This window comes from Hylobates moloch, unplaced genomic scaffold, assembly GCF_009828535.3.
Source record: "Hylobates moloch isolate HMO894 unplaced genomic scaffold, HMol_V3 SCAFFOLD_1, whole genome shotgun sequence".
NCBI classification, from domain to species: domain Eukaryota; kingdom Metazoa; phylum Chordata; class Mammalia; order Primates; family Hylobatidae; genus Hylobates; species Hylobates moloch.
The window spans coordinates 88743421-88764136 of NW_026652276.1; the positions used below are offsets into that span (position 1 = coordinate 88743421).

Here is a 20716-nt window from a genome sequence, read left to right on the forward strand (position 1 = left end):
CAAGTAAATTTCATTTCATTTTCTGTGCATATGTCATATGTTTAAGGTTCAGAATAAGACAAAGAAAGTAGGTTTCCTTCCCTTCTAGAATATCATGTGATAATTAATATTGAGTGTCAACTTGATTGGATTGAAGGATGCAAGGTATTGATCCTGGGTGTATCTGTGAGGGTATTGCCAAAGGAGACTAACATTTGAGTCAGTGGACTGAGAGATGCAGACCCACCCTCAATCTGAGTGAGTACCATCCAATCAGCTGCCAGGGTGGTTAGGATAAAAGCAGGCAGAGGAACATGGAAGGACTATACTGGCTAAGTCTTCTGGCTTTCATCTTTCTTCCATTCTGGATGCTCCCTGTCCTCGAACATTGAACTCCAAGTTCTTCAGCTTTTGGACTCTTGGACTTACACCAGTGGTTTGCCAGGGGCTGTTGGAACTTCAACCACAGATTGAAGGCTGCACTGTCAGCTTTCCTACTTTTGAGGTTTTGGGACTCGGACTGGCTTCCTTGTTCCTCAGCTTGCAGACAGCCTATTGTGGGACTTCATCTTGTGATTGTGTCAGTCAATACTCCTTAATAAACTCCCCTTTATATATACAGCTATCCTATTAGTTCTGTCCCTCTAGATAACTCTGGCTAATACATATCATAACATCATATCCCTTTTCCCCTCTGTGATGATAAGAAACCTCTGGAGTTTCTAAGCAGATCCTTTCCCATTTTGTCTTCTCTGTATGACCATTTCTCAGCTCAAACCAAGTATTATCTATAGACTAACCAAAAGCTAGATAATAAAATAGCTGGTTTTCTATAGGTTTATTTTCTTAAAGCTAGAAACATATAATCATTCACTTCGGACTGGCATGATTTTAAAAATCATGATTCATATTCATTTCATATTACATATTACAACTGAGGCCCAGAGAGATCAATCTACTTGCCTGAGAATATAGGCCATGAGTGGGGGAGCCAGGACAAGGATCCACTATGTCATAATGCCCATGCAAACCTACCACACGCCCTCAAATTTCCACAAAGTGTTTGCAGGTGTACTGTGGCATCATTGGGCTTTTTAAATACCTGTTCTCTCAAATACCTATTCTAACTCTGCCAAATTGGGAGTAGCAGCACTTAGTATTCCATACCATTTAGGGGTCAGAAATATTTTTAGTGCACTTTAATTCCAGCTGGCATCAGAGTGGCACAAAAGGGTTAATATCATCCCCTAACAAGTACTTGTGTTACCCAAGAGCAGTCCTTTAAAAAACAGAAAAACAAATAGCGTTCATGGGTCTGTAGCTAATATTGGAATAGATCTACATGCTCCCATAAAGTCCCTGAAATCATTTCTTTTTTACAGCATCATTCAATAATTGATGTGTAAAATGATAATACTGACTCTGTAACAAAGATTCCATTATAGTCCATAAACTTCACTTTTAAAAAAGGAGATGAGAATGTAATCCATTTTAGAAAAATGTCCATTAAAGTGACTGTTTTTTCAAGTTTGATATTTAGAGTTTGAGGATATAGCCAACTTCCTACTGAACAGTTCCTTTCAGAGCCCTAACAGGCATCTCAAACTCAACGTGTCCAAAACAAACTCAAAGTCCACCCTCAAATCATCTCCTACATCCTTCCTTCTCTCAGGAAATTGGATCAAACAAATTCCTGCAAAAATCCGGAGACTTGACCTTGACACTCCCCTCTCCTACACCTGCCAGAATCAAGCAAGCAATCCAGCTCTCTTAATCTCATATCTTAAATGCCTCTTGGTTTTACCTACTCCTCTCACACCTCACTTTGCACTATTTTTCTCTAAGCAGACATCATTTCCTACACAGAATACATGGAATACTGCCACAGACTCCTACCCAGACCTCTTGGAAAGAATAGCTCTTCCCTAATCCATTCCCTACATTGTATCCACAGTAATCGTTCTGTGACACAACTCTTACCCTGTTTGCTTTGATTTTTAAGTCCATTCAGTGCCTTCCCACTTTTAAAATCCATTCAGTGTATCTTATTCACTTATTTAGTTATCCACATAGAGAAAAAGACACATCAAACCCATATCCGAATCAAATCTAGGACTGTAATAATACCCTACATTCAGTCAAAATTTTCACCCCCATCTCATACCCCAATTTCCCGTACACATGACAGACAACATCCTAATTCCCATATTCATAATTAGCCTTTTTTGGCTTTTGTAAAGTTTTGTTGTATTTTTCTATATTCTTAAATACTACATTTTAAAATTTTAGTTATTTTTAGTGTCTTAAGCAGTATTATACTGTATATAATCTTTGAATGATACAACTTTTTTCATTTTATAATTTTATTTTAGATTCTGGGTATATGTGCAAGTTTGTTACATGGATATATTGTGTGATGCTCAGGTTTGCGGTACAAATTATCCCATCACACAGGCTGTGAACATAGTACTCAACAGTTAGTCTTTGTACATAATTTACTATTATATGTTCAAGATTCAATCATGTTGATGGAAGTCTCTGAAGTGCACTCATTTTAACTATTAAACTACTATATAAGAGCTCCTTGTATTGATATACCAACATTTATTAATCAACTTTTCCATTAATAGATCTATGGATTATTTTCAGGCTTTATTTTTATGAATTGTTGTGCTATGGATATTTTGTTTGTGTGAAAGAAATTTTCTTGGGTATATGACCATAAGTGCTGAGTTATATATGAATCTTCAGATTTCAGAGATAATGCCCAACTGTTATCTGAAGTTATTATAAAAATGTAGAGACACATCACCTTTAGCAATTGGTATTATCAGCCATTTATAGTTTTTGCCAACTGACTATAAGTGATATATCACTGTAGCCTTGATCTGCATTTTTCCAAGTAAAGCTCATGTTAATTATTTCTTCACAAATTTATTTGCTATATGTGTTTCATTTTCTATGAAGTGTCACTTCAGTTCTGTTGCCCATTTTTTTCTATTGGGTTATTTGGGCTTTTCTTATTAATTATAGAAAAATTTTATATATACTTGATATATATAACAATGAAGTTACTGACACGTACTTAATAATTTGTCAGTTGTGTTTGCTTTATATATATTCTATGATTTTTAACTTCTCTTTTTACCTTCTTTAAGGTACATTTGAATGAACTAACTTTCTCAAGTTTAACATAGTCAAATTTATCAATTATTTTTTGCAGTAATTTTTTTATGTTTTAAGAATTTTTTTATTCCAAGATCTTACAGATGTCTAAATATTTTTCTGCTAAAGTTTTAGTTTTGTTTTTGACATTTAAGTCCTAAATCCAAACTTCATGACATGAGTTAGGCATCCAATTTCATCTCTTTCCACATGGATTGCCACTTTATTCTCGGTTCCATTTATTGAACAGCCTCTCTTTTCCCCACTGATCTGCAGTGCCTCTCCTGTCATATACACAATGTTCCAAACATATGTACACATGTGGTTCACCATCAGAGGGCTAATTCTCTTCCTTTGGACAATTTGTCTCCCCCTGTGCTTCTCTGTTCCAATTATATAGCCTTAATTACACTAAATTTTAAGAGCTGTTACTTGTCACATTCCCACTCTGTATTTTTCTCCTTTAGAAGTATCCTGGGCTTTCTGGAATCTTTATCGTTCTATTAGGATTGTAGTATTTTTTTGCTTTTCACTAGTTATTTCCTACTCTTATGCTGTAAACCTCAATTTTAATGTTACAGCCTTTGTGAAGGTTTTTTTTTTTTTCTTTTTTGAGATGAAGTCTCACTATATTTCCCAGCCTGGACTCAAACTCCTGAACTCAAGCAATCCTTCCACCTCAGCTTTCTAAGTACCTGGGATTACAGGCACACACCACCATGCCTGGCTTGAGAAATTTTATCTAATACTCTAGATCCAGTGTCCTCTTCTTCCTGATCCTAATATCAATTATGTTTTATAATCATTTCTAACTTACTTTTCCTTTTTCGTTGAATATATATTCAGTCATTCATTGCATAATGATGGGGAAGTGTTCTGAGAAGTGCATCACTAGGCGATGCCATCATTGTGCAAACATCATAGAATGTACTTACACAAGACTAAATAGTATATCCTACAGCACACTTAGGCTGTATGGTATAGCCTATTGCTCCTAGGTTACAAACTTGTATAACATGTTACTATGCTCAATACTATAGGAAATTATAACACAATTGTATTTGTGTATCTAAACAGATCCAAACATAGAAAAGGTACAGTAAAATGTTATAATTTGTTTAACTTTTATTTTAAGTTCAGGGGCACATGTGCAGGTTTGTTCCATCAGTAAACATGTGTCACTTGGGTTTGTTGTACACACTTATTCATCACCCAGGTATTAGGCCTAGTACTCATTAGTTATTTTTCCTGATCTTCTCTCTTCTCCTGCCCTCCACCCTAGTGTGTTTTGTTCCTGTCTACGTGTCCATGTGTCCTCACTTCTTAGCTCCCACTTATAAGTGAGAACATGAGCTATTTGGTTTTCTGTTCCTGCATTAGTTTGCTAAGGCTAACTGCCTCCAGCTCCATCCATGTCCCTGCAAAGGACATGATCTCATTCTTTTTTATGGTGCATAGTATTCCATGGTGTATATGTACCACATTTTCTTTATCCAGCCTATGATTGATGGGCATTTAGGTTGATTCCATGTCTTTGCTAATGTGAATAGTGTTGCAATGAACATATGCATGGATGTCTCTTTATAATAGAACAATTTATGTTCCTCAGGGTATATACAATAATGGGATTGCTGGGTTGAATAGTATTTCTGTCTTTAGGTCTCTGATGAATCAATCACCACACTGTCTTCCACAATGGTTGAACTAATTTACACTCCCACCAACAGTAAAGAAGTGTTCCTTTTTCTCCACAACCTTGCCAGCATATGTTATTTTTTGACTTTTTAATAATAGCCATTCTGATTGGCATGAGATGGAATCTCATTGTGGCTTTGATTTGCAATTAGCTAATAATCAGTGATGTTGAATTTTTTTTTTTAGTCCCATTAAATTGCCATTAACATTCTTCACAGAAATAGAAAAGACTATTTTAAAATTCATATGAAACCAAAAAAAGCCCAAAAGTCAAAGCAATCCTAAGCAAAAAGAACAAAGCTAGAGGCATCATGCTACTTGACACCAAACTATACTACAGGGCTACAGTAACCAAAACAGCATGGTACTGGTACAAAAACAGACATATAGACCAATGGAACAGAATACAGAACCCAGAAATAAGTTTGCACACCTACAACTATCTGATCTTTGACAAACCTGACCAAAATAAGCAATGGGGAAAGGATTCCCTATTCAATAATGGTGCTAGGCGAACTGGCTAGCCATATGCAGAAAATTGAAACTGGACCCCTTCCTCACACTATATAGAAAATTAACTCAAGATGGATTAAAGACTTGAATGTAAAACCCAAAACTATAATAACCCTGGAAGACAACCTAGGCAATACCATTCAGGACATGGGCACAGACAAAGATTTCATGATGAAGACACCAAAAGCAATTGCAAAAAAGCAAAAATTGACAAATGGGATCTAATTAAACAAAAAAGCTTCTGCACAGCAAAAGAAACTAACAACAGAGTAAACAGACAACCTACAGAATGGGAAAAAATTTTTGCAATCTATGCATCTGACAAAGGTCTAATATCCTACATCTATAAGGGACTTAAAACAAATTTACAAGAAAAAAAAACCCACTAAAAAGTGGGCAAAATACATGAACAGACACTCCTCAAACAAAGGCATACATGTAGCCAACAATCATATGAAAAAAAAAACTCAACATCAGTGATCATTACTTTAAAATATTATGGGATCACCATCATATATGCAGTCAGTTGTTGAACAAAAAATCATTATATGGCACATGATTAAACACACACACACACACACACACAGTCACAGAAATACATACAGAAAGAGAAAAATGTCTACTATATATTTGGCTTTAAGCTCCATGGCAGGTGGGAGCCTTGTTCCCTTATGTCCCAAACATCAGGGACCTCAGTTATATCCCCAGGATTTGCATAGAGTAAGAACTTAATAAACAATAAATGAATGAATGAATGAATGAAAATACCTCAAAAATTCATTAATAGTGTATGTTAATATTGGGTCCTTAGGAATTGTGTAAAATTTAGACATACAAGGGAACTTAGAAACTGCCTACTCCAAAACCTTTGCTTTAATAATGGAGATGCACAGGTCCAGAAGGATCTTTTTTAGTAAAAAAGCCTGTTTTTAGCAGACCTAAAATGTGAAAATTTCAGTTAGGTACACTTTGCACAGCATCATCTGCTTACAGATAAAATATTTTGAAAACAAGGTGCAAATTCCTAAAGTAAAATTCTGAAATAATAAGTGACAAATGAAAATGAAATTAAAACCCTCAAGTCTATTTTCCATTTATTCAAGACAAATAGTATTAATATAAAACTTTAAAGTAGTACAATGTACTGAATGTTTGTGTCTCTGCAAAATTCATATACTGAAATCCTAACCTTCAAAGTGATATTAGGAGATAGGCCCTTTGGGGGGTGATTAAGTCATGAAGGTAGAACCTTCACGAATGCAATTAGTGCCCTTATAAAATATGCCCCAGAGAGATTTCTCAACTATTCTGCCTAGTGAGGTGAGTGAGAAGACAGCTCTTTATAAGGAACAGGCCCTTATCAGACATTGCATCTGCTAGGCTAGCACCTTCATCTTGGAATCCCCAGCCTTCAAAATTGTAAGAAATAAATGTCTGTTCTTTGTTAGCCACCAAGTCTATATTTTTTAACAACCTGAATGAAGTAAAATAACAAGTCTTATAAACAAAGAGAACAATAGTTTAATTTTACAATTTAAGTACAAGGAAAAGTTATTTTGCCTTGCATTGTTAAATTTCACATTTTGAGATTTAAGACTTAAGGAGCATTAAGGACATAAATCAGCAAAACTGTACCTTTTTGTTACTTGCAGAAAAGGCTATCAAAGTTTTGCTGAATCATATTATAATATTTTTTGTGTGTGACCAACCTAGATGGTTTCCTTCAACAAATCACAAAGTGATCATTCCAAACTGATGTAATCCATCAAAAACACTTTTCTACATTCAGCCAAGCAGCAACTCAACTGATCTGACAAAGAAGCTTAGAAGGCTGATTAATTCTGGGGTTTTAACTAACGATCCCCAAATCATTCCCCACGTTCATTTGTCAAAAACATGGACTTACGATGTTCCCCTCTCAGAATAACTGAAGTAGAAAGGCATAAAAACATGCATGCAAACTACCTAAATGGGTCTAGCATCAGTCACTTCCAAATTTTTTTAAATTATTTGTATTAGTCAAAATCTAAAATGTAAGTTCCATTTTAAAAGACAAGGAAGCGATTCAGAATTTCTCTAAATGAACAAGAGTATTTTTTTAATCTAAAGCAAACTCAACATGTCTAAAGTAATCTTTGATTGGCAATCTAAAGCAAACTCAACATGTCTAAAGTACTCTTTGAACAAAAATTAGATTTTGGAAATGCTCTTCTGTTTCCCTAAATTTCATATAACCTGATAGTGTTAATGAGATTCTGCTTATTAAATATTTTGTTCAATAAATATCTCAAAAATATCTATAACATTAAAAGCAGATCATATTCATTAAATAAATGTAAATCTCAACTTGATAATTTAGATTCACTTTTCCAAAAGGTACAAACATGTCATCAAACTTCAATTGAAGCTTGGTTTTTGTCATATTTATGCAGAAAACTTTTGCCAAACAGAGAATATGTTAGTTCAATGAGAATAAAACTAATTTTGAGTACTCTTACACATTTTAGAAGTATTGAATTTTCTAGGAATACTTTAGAAATATATTTATAGATTTTGAATTTAACAAAAAAGAAAGCATAGAGAAAACTGGAATAACTTCACAGAAAACAAATCTCTATGGCTTTACTTGATAAATAACCATTCATACAAATTATTATGTTTACATTCATATTTAGGCTTTGAAACTGGTCCCTCAAGAGGAAAATACTGAATTAAAGTAATTTTATAGTATACTTGAAATTATCTTTTTCACTTAACATAACAGCTAGCAATCTGGCAAATCTGCATACCACCATGTGTTTTGTTTTAAAAATTGGTTGTTTTATTTCAACTGTTTTGGAAGTCTTTAGTGGTGTCATTCATGCACAGTTCGTTTGCTAAAATCGCCACCTGTCTCACTTTAGTGGTTTTTCCGTTTTATGTTATGTGCTTGGTCTTTAAAGGCTTTTGGCTTCTAGCAGCCTAGATTTAAAATTCTGCCCAGTTTGAACGTCCACTAAACTGTCCTTTTCATACAGTCACAGAACACCAGAATTTATTAGGTTGAACAGTATCTTAGAGGTTAGCTAACTCTTCTTATTATTTCCAAGAAGACATCTAAGACCAAGAAAGGTAAAGTAACTTCTCCATGGTTAAACACGCATTAATAGTGCTGCCAAAATGCTCTTCTAACTCACTAAGGCAAAACTCTTCTGATTCTGAAGTTTCTTATTTTGTCAAGGCACCACTTTTCTCATCTCTATAAAAACAATATTTGCTTCATAAGCACTTACCCCTCAATGCAGGAAGCAGAGATCTCTCCTTCTTGTCATCACATTTGTTACATTCACTGAAGTACAGCAGTAAGAAGACATCAACAAGAACCCACATCAGTGAAGTGGCTAGAACCACCTTGCAGTAAACAAATCTCCTCATGTCTTTCCTTGATTTCTAGTTAACACACAGATTGAAGACAAATGCTACTGTGATAAATCCAAGCCACACAGGTGAACTCCAAGATGAAAGCAGGATACATTCCACTGTATTAAAAAAAAGAAGAAAATTTCATTAATTGTACACATAGATTTTTGGATAAAGAACATATAACATGAAATGTATGACTTATTAAATGTTCTCAAATACATCAGTACTCAAGCCTTTGAATCCAAAATTAAAAGCCTAAATAAATGAAAGTTGCTAGCAAGCTAGGTGGCTAACATTTTAATACCTAATACTAGATCTGCCACTACTCTGCTAGGCCCTTGACAAACTATTTGATTCCTTTAAATTGTATTCTAATGATCTTCAAGTCATATCATGATATTCTTTATAGCTCCAGGTTGTCAAATAGTGCAATTCTGACTTTACTCTAATTCAGTACTTCTGACTAGCCAATAATTCCGAAATAGAAACCATCCTGGGATATAGTGTCTAAAATCTGGCCTTCATAGACAGACACGTCTGGGTCTATACACCTCCTAAGAATAGAAGACTTTCTAAGCCGCAGTTTCCTCATCTGTATAATGTGGATAGAAACGCCAAAGCTAAACCTCATTTGTTATGAGGATTATGTAGAATCATACTTATAAAGCATCTTGCAGAACAGATAATTAATAAAACATAAAACAGAGCTGGGCACGGCGGCTCACGCCTGTAATCCCAGCACTTTGAGAGATCCAGGCAGGCGGATCACCTGAGGTCAGGAGTTTGAGACCAGTCTGGCCAACATGGTAAAACCACGTCTCTACTAAAAATACAAAAATTAGCCAGGCATGGTGGCACGTGCCTGTGATCCCAGCTACTCAGGAGGCTGAGGCAGGAGAATCACTTGAACCTGGGAGGTGGAGGTTGCAGTGAGCTGAGATCACACAATTGCACTCCAGTCTGGGTGACAAGAGCAAAACTCTGTCTCAAAAAAAAATAATACATACATACATAAAAATAAAATAAAATAAATACATAAAACAGAAAAAATTGTTCTCATATTCTTAAGTAGAGCAATTGCAAGACACGATCAATAATTATGTAGCCTCTAAAATCCCAGCTGATCTGCAGAGAAAGTATCTACAATAAATGTGTATTTAGAATAGATAGCACGCATCTAATTTATCAGGGGAAAAATATATTAACATAAATGATTTAAAATAATCAGAGCAAGAATTCCAAAGGCTATAACAAAGATATGTACATAATTATTAAGAGACATTTTTCAAGGTAAGTGTAGAATGAATACCTTACACTTATTTGTTTTATTTATACTACATTGAGCATTTTATTTATACTACTGCATTTGTTTAACTACCTGGTTAACCAACTTTTATCTATAAAGTAAGTAAATCAGACAAAACATAATCTGGTATCATTTGTTACATTTCAAATAATATCAAGTAAAAGGTAAACTTATTGATGTGAATAAGATAAGTGATGAAGTTTTGACAGAGCTATTTGGGGTGAACAGTATTAAGTACAAAGACACTTGAAATATTTCATAAATATTTGTCTCAAAAACATCAAAGTATATTTTGATGAGCACAAGCTCTTTAAATTAACAGCAGCTGACAGCACCATAAAGCAACAGAAATTCTGTTGCCTGTTATAACCAACCTAAACTAGCAACAAATTCAAAATTCACATAAAGCGCCAGTTACAAAATAATTATTGTAACAGATTTTATTTTAGTAATTACAAAAAAATTACATTTACATTTATTCAGAATGTATATACATATATAAAAAATGGAGAGATATATGTAAATCCAAAGAATACACATTTGGGTTTTTCTTTTCTTAGTAAAAAGTAACATGTTATTATCTACTTTGTTTCATTTCCACTTTAACTTTCTATAAAAATGATAGCTAAATATTGGAAATCAGCCTCTAAACCTGATAATAAAGGAATGATTGTCCCATATTTATTTCCTGTTACTGTATACATTCTTTTCTAAATTTGAGATATGAAACAATTCAAGCTATCAAATGTTCTGTCTTCAGTCTTAAGATAGGGTAGATCCTTTCACTTCATTGTAGAAAATAATTCCATGGGGAAGTACCTATAACATTGATGGTCACTACACGGCCATCACCAAGTTTATAAGGCGTACCATATACATAAATGATCCTGGAAGATGTAAACAGCACCATTCCTGGCTCTGTCATCAAATAAAGGGATGACCTTAGGTAGGTATCTTGCTTCTCAGTGCTTCATTTGTTTATAACATATTTCCTGCCCCATCAATCTCACAAAATATTGTGAAGCTTAAGCAAGATAAAGAATTTTAAAAATCGTTCAAGAAAAGATGAAGAATATTATTATAATAGAAAATCTGAAATCACTCAGTATTAATTAAATATTAAAATGTCTAAGATAAGTCATTTCCTAATAAGAGCCTAACAGTTGAAGTTATTGAGAATTTAACTTAAACTTTAGTTATGATACAAAGTCAAAATTACATATTATTGCCACTTCAAGCAGTATTCAAATTATCCTAATTTCATAGCCTGCTAGTGCTATATATTAAGACATTAGCACTGAAAAAATTCTAACTATACCATTTCATGTGAAAAACTAAGTTGCTGTTTAAACTTCTTATCTAATTATGAAACAGACTCTGCTTATATTTTTTAATTTTAAAATTTACCGATACCTTGAAAACACCTACACCTTGAAAACAGGCTAAACTTTATCATTCACAGAGATCTAATCCCCTGGTACTTATAAAATAATAATCTTATATATTGTATTTCAATATTCCTCTTAAGAGAAGAAAACTGAGCAGAAAAATGGTACTTTAAACACAGAATACTAACCAACATAAGCACAGTTGTTGGCCCAGGTTTATTTAAGATAATCAGCAACTGTATTATGTTTCTATTCCAGGAAACTCCTATTTATTTGGAAATACTGTTCTGTTTCTCAGTCAGAAAATCCAAGTTCTTCAATATCCCTGGCTTGCCAAACCAGTGTAGTGCATGAGCAACTTGCATGAACTACAGACTTTTCTATCCAATACTATTACCTTTTTCCTAATTGTTTCAAAAACATTAAGTAATGGTATCAGCAAGATTGTCTATGTTATAGGATTTTTACTTGAAAATGTGTACCATATTTCCTATCTTTATTAAAAATTGATTTTAAGGCTGGGCACAGTGGCTCATGCCTGTAATCCCAGAACTCTGGGAGGCTGAGGCGGGCGGATCATCTGAGGTCAGAAGTTCGAGACCAGCCTGGCCAACATATCGAAACCTTGTAACTACTAAAAATACAAAAATTGGCCAGGCAAGGTGGTGTGTGCCTGTAATCCCATCTACTCAGGAGGCTGAAGCAGCAGAATGCCTTGAACCCAGCAGGCGGAGGTTGCAATGAACAGAGATCGTGCCATTGTATTCCAGCATGGGCAACAAGAGAGAAACTACATCTCAAAAAAGAAAAAAAAAATGATTTTAAATATAAGAAATAAAATCTAGATAAAGTTTAGGGTATTGTAACTATATTGTTAAGAAGAAGAAAGCTTTTGTTTTTGCTTTGGTTTTTTATTTGTTGCTCTTTTTTAATTAGGAAGTTATTACTTACTCAGGGAATCTATTTTACTTGCTATTAGACATATTTTTATCTGTAGTCATAAACTTTCTTTTGTAGAAAATTGTGTAATGGGAGCAAATGTTTTCAGTCTATTTTATGAGGCTATCCTTGAGGCTGCCAAGGGATCCTGGAAACTAGTGTAAGGCTGCTGGTAATGCTTCCAGAAGTTTGAGGCACTCAGCATACTTTAAATGTTTTAAATAGTTAGGCAGGAGCTTCTGTGAACTAATGACCAAATAATTTTGCAGTTTGATTTATGGGCTGATAAATGTAGTGAGTAAGCCTTGAAAAAATACCATAAATTAGCTTCAGGTCTGACTGATAGGAAAACAGATCTTTGTATGAATAAAGATAAGAAATTGGCCGGGCACAGTGGCTCACACCTGTAATCCCAGCAATTTGGGAGGCCGAGGCAGGTAGATCACCTGAAGTAAGGAGTTCGAAACCAGCCTGGTCAACATAGCAAAACCCTGTCTCTATTAAAAATGTAAAAATTAGCTGGGCGTGGCGGCGGACTCCTGTAATCCCAACTACTCAGGAGGCAGAGGCAGGAAAATCACTTGAACCTGGGGGGCGGAGGTTGCAGTGAGCCGAGATTGTACCATTGCACCCCAGCCTAGGCAACAGAGCAAGACTCTGTCAAAAAAAAAAAAAAAAAAAAAAAAAGACAAAAACTTAAGTTAAACCCAGGAAATCCACTCACAGCCTAAACCCAAGTGTCCGCTGTAATAACTACATCACACTAAAGGTTAAACTAAGAGACAAAGAAGCCAACAAATATAATGCTAAATAAATGCCTTTTACTGAAAGATGGTAGAAGAGAAGCAATAAACAAAACTGAAAAACAACAACAACAAAAAATGCCCTCATTTGCATATACACTAAGGAAAGGGAGAATAATGATAACATAAAATTCAATTCTCAGGAGGGAACCTAACATAGGCTGTAAAAGAAAACATTTCAGAGTTAAATCGTTATGATTTGAGTCTGGGTTCCAACACTCACTAATTGTGCAACTTGATTCAAGTTCCTTAAATGTTTAATGCCTTGGTTTTCCTACTCACAAAATGTGAATAGTAGTAGTTACCTTGTAAGGCTAGGATGAGTACAGGGATGTAACACGTAACCTCTTATAACAGTGGCTGGCACATAAGAACTCAATATACATTAGTTATTATTACTAGTAGTAACACATATTGTTATCATCAGAAACATCATTCTAAGAGCAAGAAAAAATAATGAGGATTCTCCCTACCCACCCTTGCAGAAACAATGCATTTTCAATGTGTAGGTGTTCAGGGGATTGGAGAACAAGAGTACCACAAAGCAGAACTATTTTAGATGTAGTTTCTAATGTGGTATGAGTCACACAAGGTTTTACAATAGTGAAAACTCATCGAACTGTGCACTTAAGATCAGTGCATTTCACTCTATGTAAATTGTACCTCCCTTTTAAAGGTAAATAGGTATCATACGATTCCCTGATATCATCTTTTGATTAAATAAATTGTAGTCACAAGTTCACCAGATAAGAGAGCTTCTACTTAATGCCTTTCTGATCTCATTTCCTACCATGTTCACATCAGTCACTTAGGTCACCTGGCTGTTCCTTAAATATACCAATTACTAGCTTGCCTCAGGGCATATGCGATTGTGCTTTCTCCGCCCAGTCATAGGTTCATGGCTCCCTGCTCTTGTTTCCTTCAGATCTTCCTTCCTTCCTGCTCAAATGTCACATCACCAAGAGCTTTCCTATCAGCCTATATAAAACAGCACACACACCTTACTCACTGTCTTCTCACCCCACTTAATTTTCCTTCTTAGCAATTATCACCCCCAATTTATTGAAAAATTGTAGGGGTTTTTTTGTTTCTTATTTGTCCCCCTTTCTTAAATGGTAAGCTATATGAGAACAGGATTACGCTTCTCTTACATACGCCCTCTCTCACTCCAATATATTTAAATTTTAAAACTCCAGCATTTGTTGTTATGGGCTGAATTGCCCCTGCCTGCCACATTCCAAAAATTCATGGGTTCAAGTCCTAATCCCTAGTATCTTAGAATGGAACCATATTTGGAAATAGGAGATTTAAAAAGGTAACTAGACAAAATGAGGTGTGATGGGTGGACCCTAATCTAATATGACTGGTACCCTTCAAGGAGGAGATTAGGACCAGGAAAACCACGTGAAGATACAGAGAGAAGGCATCCATTTACCAACTACAAAAAGAGGCCTCAGAATAAAATCAACACTGCTGACATCTTGATTTTGGACTTCTAGCCTCCAGAAATGTGAGAGAAAATATATTTCTGTTACAGTTTAAGGCACCCAGTCTGTGGTATTCATTATGGCAGCCCAAGCAAACTAATACACTGGCTAGTTAAATTCACTTTCCTATACTCCACTTCTACATGCAAACAGGTGAACATGGCTGTCATGAAACTCCCAAATTATTCCACCTCTTCTCATTTTAAATCTATGAGCCCACACTGCAGTGGAGTCCAAATCAATCTCCATCTTTCAGACAATGATTTTGCAGCTTATTTGACTTCCTCATACTGTCATCTCCACACTTTCTTTTTCTCATGGCTGCCCACTATGCATCTACATTTAACACAGAACATATAAACAATCAGAAGAGAATTTTGCACATTGCCATGTTAAATGTATTGCTTGCTTGTTTCTATTACTACCATACCAAATTCTACAAGTCCAACTGTTACCCTGGTGAACTGTCCCTTTAAAGAATGCAATGCCCTCTGCCTTCACATATTCAAGGATTTGACTAATGCACTTTTCTCTTCTGCATTAGTTTATCTTCTCTAACAAGTCATTATTACCAATATGTAAAGATGTTATATTAATAATAATCTTTGAATAAAGTAATTTCACCACACATCTCTCTTCAGGTACCCCTACATCCACCTATTTACCCTTAATGTAAAACTTTTGACAATAATTACGTATGTCTATACATCCCTATCCTCCCATTCTCTCTTAAACTTCACAGACTTTAGGTCCTGCCACTATGTGGAAACCTTATGTGATAAGGTCAGGGACAAATCCAATGATCAATTCTTAATCATTATCTTACATAAACACTCAGCAGCAGTTGGTATAGGGTGGCCAAAAACCATGTACTCCTTTCTATCAACTTGTTTCTTTCACATTCCATATTTGATTGTGCAGCAAATTCTTTTGACTCCACTTTCAGATTTGTGCCACTTTTCACCAATTCCACCACTACAACTATACATCAAGCAGCCACCAGGATTTTGAAATGCTGCCTTAGATTGTTTTAAAAAACAGTTTTATTGAGATGTAACTCATATATCTGATAATTCACTCATTTAAAGTATACAATGCAATATAGTCACACATTGTGTGTCTATCACCACAATCAATTTTAGAGCATTTCCTTTCCTCAAAAAGTAAACCACTCCCCTTTGCTAGAACCCTCAATCCTACCATCATCCATAGACAGAGGCAACTACTAATCTGATTTATTATCTATGAATTTTCCTATTTTAAATGTTTCATATAAATTGAATCATACAATATGTTGCCTTCCTGACTATCTTCTCTCACTTAGCACAATGTTTTCAATGTTCATTCACATTGTAGCATATACAAGTACTTCATTTCTTTTTATTGCCAAATAATATTCCATTGTATAGCTATATACATTTTACTTATCCATTCATCAGTTTATGCACATTTGTGTTGTTTCTACCTTTTGACTATTATGAAAAATTTAAGCTGTTAACATTTAGGTAAAAATTTTCTGTAGACATATGTTTTCATTGTTCTTGGGTATATAACTAGGTGTAGAATTGCTTGATCATATGCTATGCGTTGCTGTCTTAAATGCACCCCCATTATAATCTAGTCTTCACACAAAAGGCAGGTGGTTCCTGTTAAAATTTAAATTTAATGGCCAGGCGTGGTTGCTCACGCCTGTAATCCCAGCACTTTGAGAGGCCAAGGTAGGCAGATCACAAGGTCAGGAGATTGAGATCATCCTGGCTAACACAGTGAAATCCCATCTCTACTAAAAATACAAAAAATTAGCCGGGCGTGGTGGCGCATGCCTGTAGTCCCAGCTACTTGGGAGGCTGAGGCAGGAGAATCACTTGAACCTGGGAGGTGGAGGTTGCAGTGAGCCAAGATCATGCCACTGCACTTCAGCCTGGGCGACAGAGTGAGACTCTGTCTCAAAAAAAAAAAAAAAAATTAAATTTAATTAGATATCTTCCCTGTTCTGCTCATTATTGATCAACAGCTTCTATCACATTTAAAATAAATTGTAAATCCTATCCTTGGCCTGAAACACAAGTATGGTTCATTGCTAAGAAGGGATGGCAGGAATAAGAATATTTATGGCTCTCTTTGATAAAGGTGCCTACATCACCATCCTACCTGGTTTCAGGTTACAGGGCTGCTGTTTTAGGCCAATCAGTCACCTCCAGCCATACCACTGTGGCCCATGAAACTAAACTGGGTCTTATTTGCTGGTTTCCAGACCATCTACAGTCTGGCAATGTTGTGCCATTTATTGCAAAAGCCACCTAATAATAAAATGATAGTCAAGGTATTAGATTTTCCAAACTCAATGCTCAAGTCCATTATATAAAATGGCATAGTATTTGTATATAACCTATGCACATATTCCTGTAGTCCTTAAGTCATTTCTAGATTATTCATAACACCTAATACAATGTAAGTGTTATGCAAATAGTTGTTACGCTAAATTGTTTTTATCTGTGATTTTATTGTTGTATTTCTATTTTTATTGTGTTCTTTTGCAAATATTTTCAATCCAAGGTTACCTGAATCTGTGAATGCAGAAACTGCAGACACAGACAGCTAACTCTACTGCTAACTGAATCCCTCTACAATGGCCTATGTGGGCAAACACGGGAGGTACAATGAGTCCCTGTATATTTTGTAAAAATGTCTCTGTTCCACTTGCATTTAACATTCTCATATGAAAGCTCTGGGTTAGATTAATAGAGGACTGGAGAGAAGAAAAGCAAAGTTATACTGAAATAGGGCACACAAAATTTCATGGCCGTGGAGAAAGCAATAACTCTGACATCTGGGTGAAGAAATGGCTTGTACATCAAGAGTTATGGGGAAGAGGATGGGTTAATTAATGCTCTGTTTGTCACCTAGATCCAGAATCAGAGCCTGGCAAAATAATCATATGGCCTGCCTGAGTGAAGTAGCATCTGTGGCTGACAATCTAGCCTGCTGTTCCATTTGTCATCTCTTCCAAGTGCTATGAAACAGAAAAACTCATGTGGGCATGGCCAGTCCTGAACTGCTCTGCTGTGCCCGATGCCATAAATGGCTGCTCCCAAAAAGATACCCTTCCTCCCACCTAAACAAACACAAGAAATTGCACAACATTGTTTCTATCTGGCTGATAGAAATTCACCTGCTTCTCCTGATGTCTGAGCACTTTGGCTTATGCCACGTAAACAATCCAGGCTACAACTCTTCAGTGACATGGCACATGCTTAATCAGACCAATGTAATGATGATCCAAATACAGTTTAATAAAAAATCCTGATTGGACAGATTTGTGTCCCTTTGGGCTATATGTTTGTATATGGGCTGAGTGAGCCATGGACTATCTCTCCATGGAAATTCAGATTCTATTAAATCATCTATTGCAAAGATAACCAAAGATAAGCAGTTCTATGTAAACTTCCTTGTATCAGTTGTGCTGGATAATACATTGTTCTTAGACTACTACAGTTTGGCTTTATAGAATAAAATGTACTGATATCCTCTTAGACTTATTTACAGTGACTGAGTCCAGGACCATGCGGAAACATGAGTAAAGTCAAAACTCCAAGTTGGCCTAATCCTGGTGTTAGAAGTTCTGTTCATAATAGCCTTATATAAATACTGTATGAGAAAAACTAAATAGATCTGACCCCAGCCACTGTCATATTATTTAGGGTGTTCAATGGAGTGCCATAATCACATGAAAGTTCACCAGAAGCCAACATGATGAAAGATCAAAAGTGGATATCATTGACAGACACTCCTCCACTCTCATAAACTCCTAATACTTCTTGCTGGGGATGCCAAGAATGCAAGGCCCCGAACACCCCAGGCCACTTTTCATAACTGTGTTTGCAGTAAGGAATATTGAAAAATGTTTATTATAAAAAAATAGCTTATCTAAGGTTATTGGTCTTTTTCTGTAATGCAACCCAGCATGTAAGTAGGAATCCACTGGAGCTATCCACATACCCTCAATAGGACACAGGAATCAAGTGGAGCTCACACAAACACATATTGTACTTCTATAGTCATAGCATCTTCATAGAATGGATATCCGTACATGCAAGCATGTGTGAAAAGACCAATATGTGACAAACTGCATTGACACATGACATCTGATGGCTCATGTATTTCCTGTGCCATGAGTAAAAAATGTCCTTTGCTCTAATACAGAAGTCCATTCTGCCCAAATCCATGTAATAATAACAAGCCAACCTTTAGCTTTTATGTGAGGTAAAATCAAATTCCAGAATCTTCACAGACCTGAGATCATCACACACAGAAAAAGCAGGAAATATGTATGTGTGTCTGTCTGTGTAAATTTTCATATTCCCAGAAAATTTATAAATACACTCACTAAACTTGGTAATCTCTGAACAACAGAATTTACAGTCTTCTGCAAGCTTGAATTTTTGCTACAATCATGTATTACTTTAAGAATAAAATTACCACCTTAATTATAAAACTAAAATATTCCTTTCATGTATCCAACAGATATAATTTAGTGCCCACATAAGTGCCAACACTGTACTAAGGCATTAAAGATACATTCAGAAAAATCCTCTGAGATACCATAAAAGATGACCATCCCCCAAGACATGCAGTCATCAGATTCTCCAAGGTCAACACGAAAAAAAAATGTTAAAGGCAGCTAGAGAGGAGAGGCAGGTCACCTACAAATGGAACCCCATCTGGTTAATAATGGACTTTTCAGTAGAAACCTTATAAGCCAAAAAGAGACTGTGGGGCCTATATTCAGCATTCTTAAAGAAAAGAAAGTCCAACTAAGAATTTCCTATCCAGCCAAATGAAGCTTCATAAGAGAAGGAGAAATAAAATCTTTTTCAGACAAACTAATGGAATTTGTTATCACCAGACCCACCTTACAAGAGGTCTTTAAGGGAGTGCTAAAGATGAAAATGAAAGACCATTACTGGCCGCCAAAAAAAAAAAAAAACACTTAAATAAATAGCCCACTGACACTATAAAACACCTACATGATCAAGTTTACATAACAACAAGATACTATAACAACATGATGACAGGATCAAATCTACACATATCAGTATTAACCTTAAACATAAAGAGGCTAAACATCCCCACTTAACAGGATAAACACCCCACTTAAAAGGCACAAAGTGAAGATTTGGATAAAGAAGAAAGACTCAAGCATATGCTGACTTCAGGAGAACCATCTCACATGCAATGATACCCATAGGCTCAAAGTAAAGATATGGACAATAATCTACCAAGCAAATAGAATGCCAAAAAAATATTGAGTTGGTATTCTAATTTCAGACAAAACAGACTTTAAAGCCACAAAGATCATAAAAGACAAAAGAAGGATATTATATTTGCAACCAACACTGGGGCACAGAAATTCTCTTCTTAGGAAGCTACAAAGAGACTTAGATAACCACACAATAATAATGGGAGACTTCAACACCCAACCGAAAGTATTAGACAGATCATTAAGGCAGAAAACTACAAAGAAATTCAGGACCTGAACTCAACATTTGACCAAAAGTACCTAACAGACATATACAGAACTCTTCACCCCTTAAAAACAGAAGATGTATCATTTTCATCTGTACATGGCAAATACTCTAAAATCAATCACGTATTCACCCATAAAGCAATTATAAACAAATTTTTAAAAAAGCTGAAATCATACCAACCATACTCTCAAAACACACAGCAATAAAAATAGAAACCAAAACTAAGAAGATCTGTCGGGCCAGGCACAGTGGCTCATGCCTGTAATCCCAGCATTTTGGGAAGCCAATGCAGGAGGATCACCTGAGGTCAGGAGTTTGAGACCAGCCTGACCAATATAGTGAAACCCCATCTCTACTAAAAATACAAAAATTAGCCAGGTGTGGTGGCAGGCCCCTGTAATCCCAGCTACTGGGAAGGCTGAGGCAGGAGAATTGCTTGAACCCAGGAGGCGGAGGTTACGGCGAGCCAAGATTGAGCCATTGCATTTGAGGCTGGGCAACAAGAGCAAGA

The 20716-nt window shown here is 35.6% G+C and overlaps 1 protein-coding gene across 7 annotated transcripts in view; it reads right to left on the reverse strand.

Moving 5' to 3' along the window:
* Positions 1-20716, reverse strand: part of GALNT13 (polypeptide N-acetylgalactosaminyltransferase 13) — a 588430-nt gene that overhangs the window by 508406 nt on the left and 59308 nt on the right. For all 7 annotated transcript variants that reach the window (XM_032755681.2, XM_032755686.2, XM_032755680.2 and 4 more), the window contains exon 3: positions 8625-8870. In XM_032755681.2, the coding sequence (XP_032611572.1) occupies positions 8625-8766 (142 nt within the window). In that variant the 5' untranslated portion in view covers positions 8767-8870. The remainder of the gene's footprint in view (positions 1-8624; positions 8871-20716) is intronic.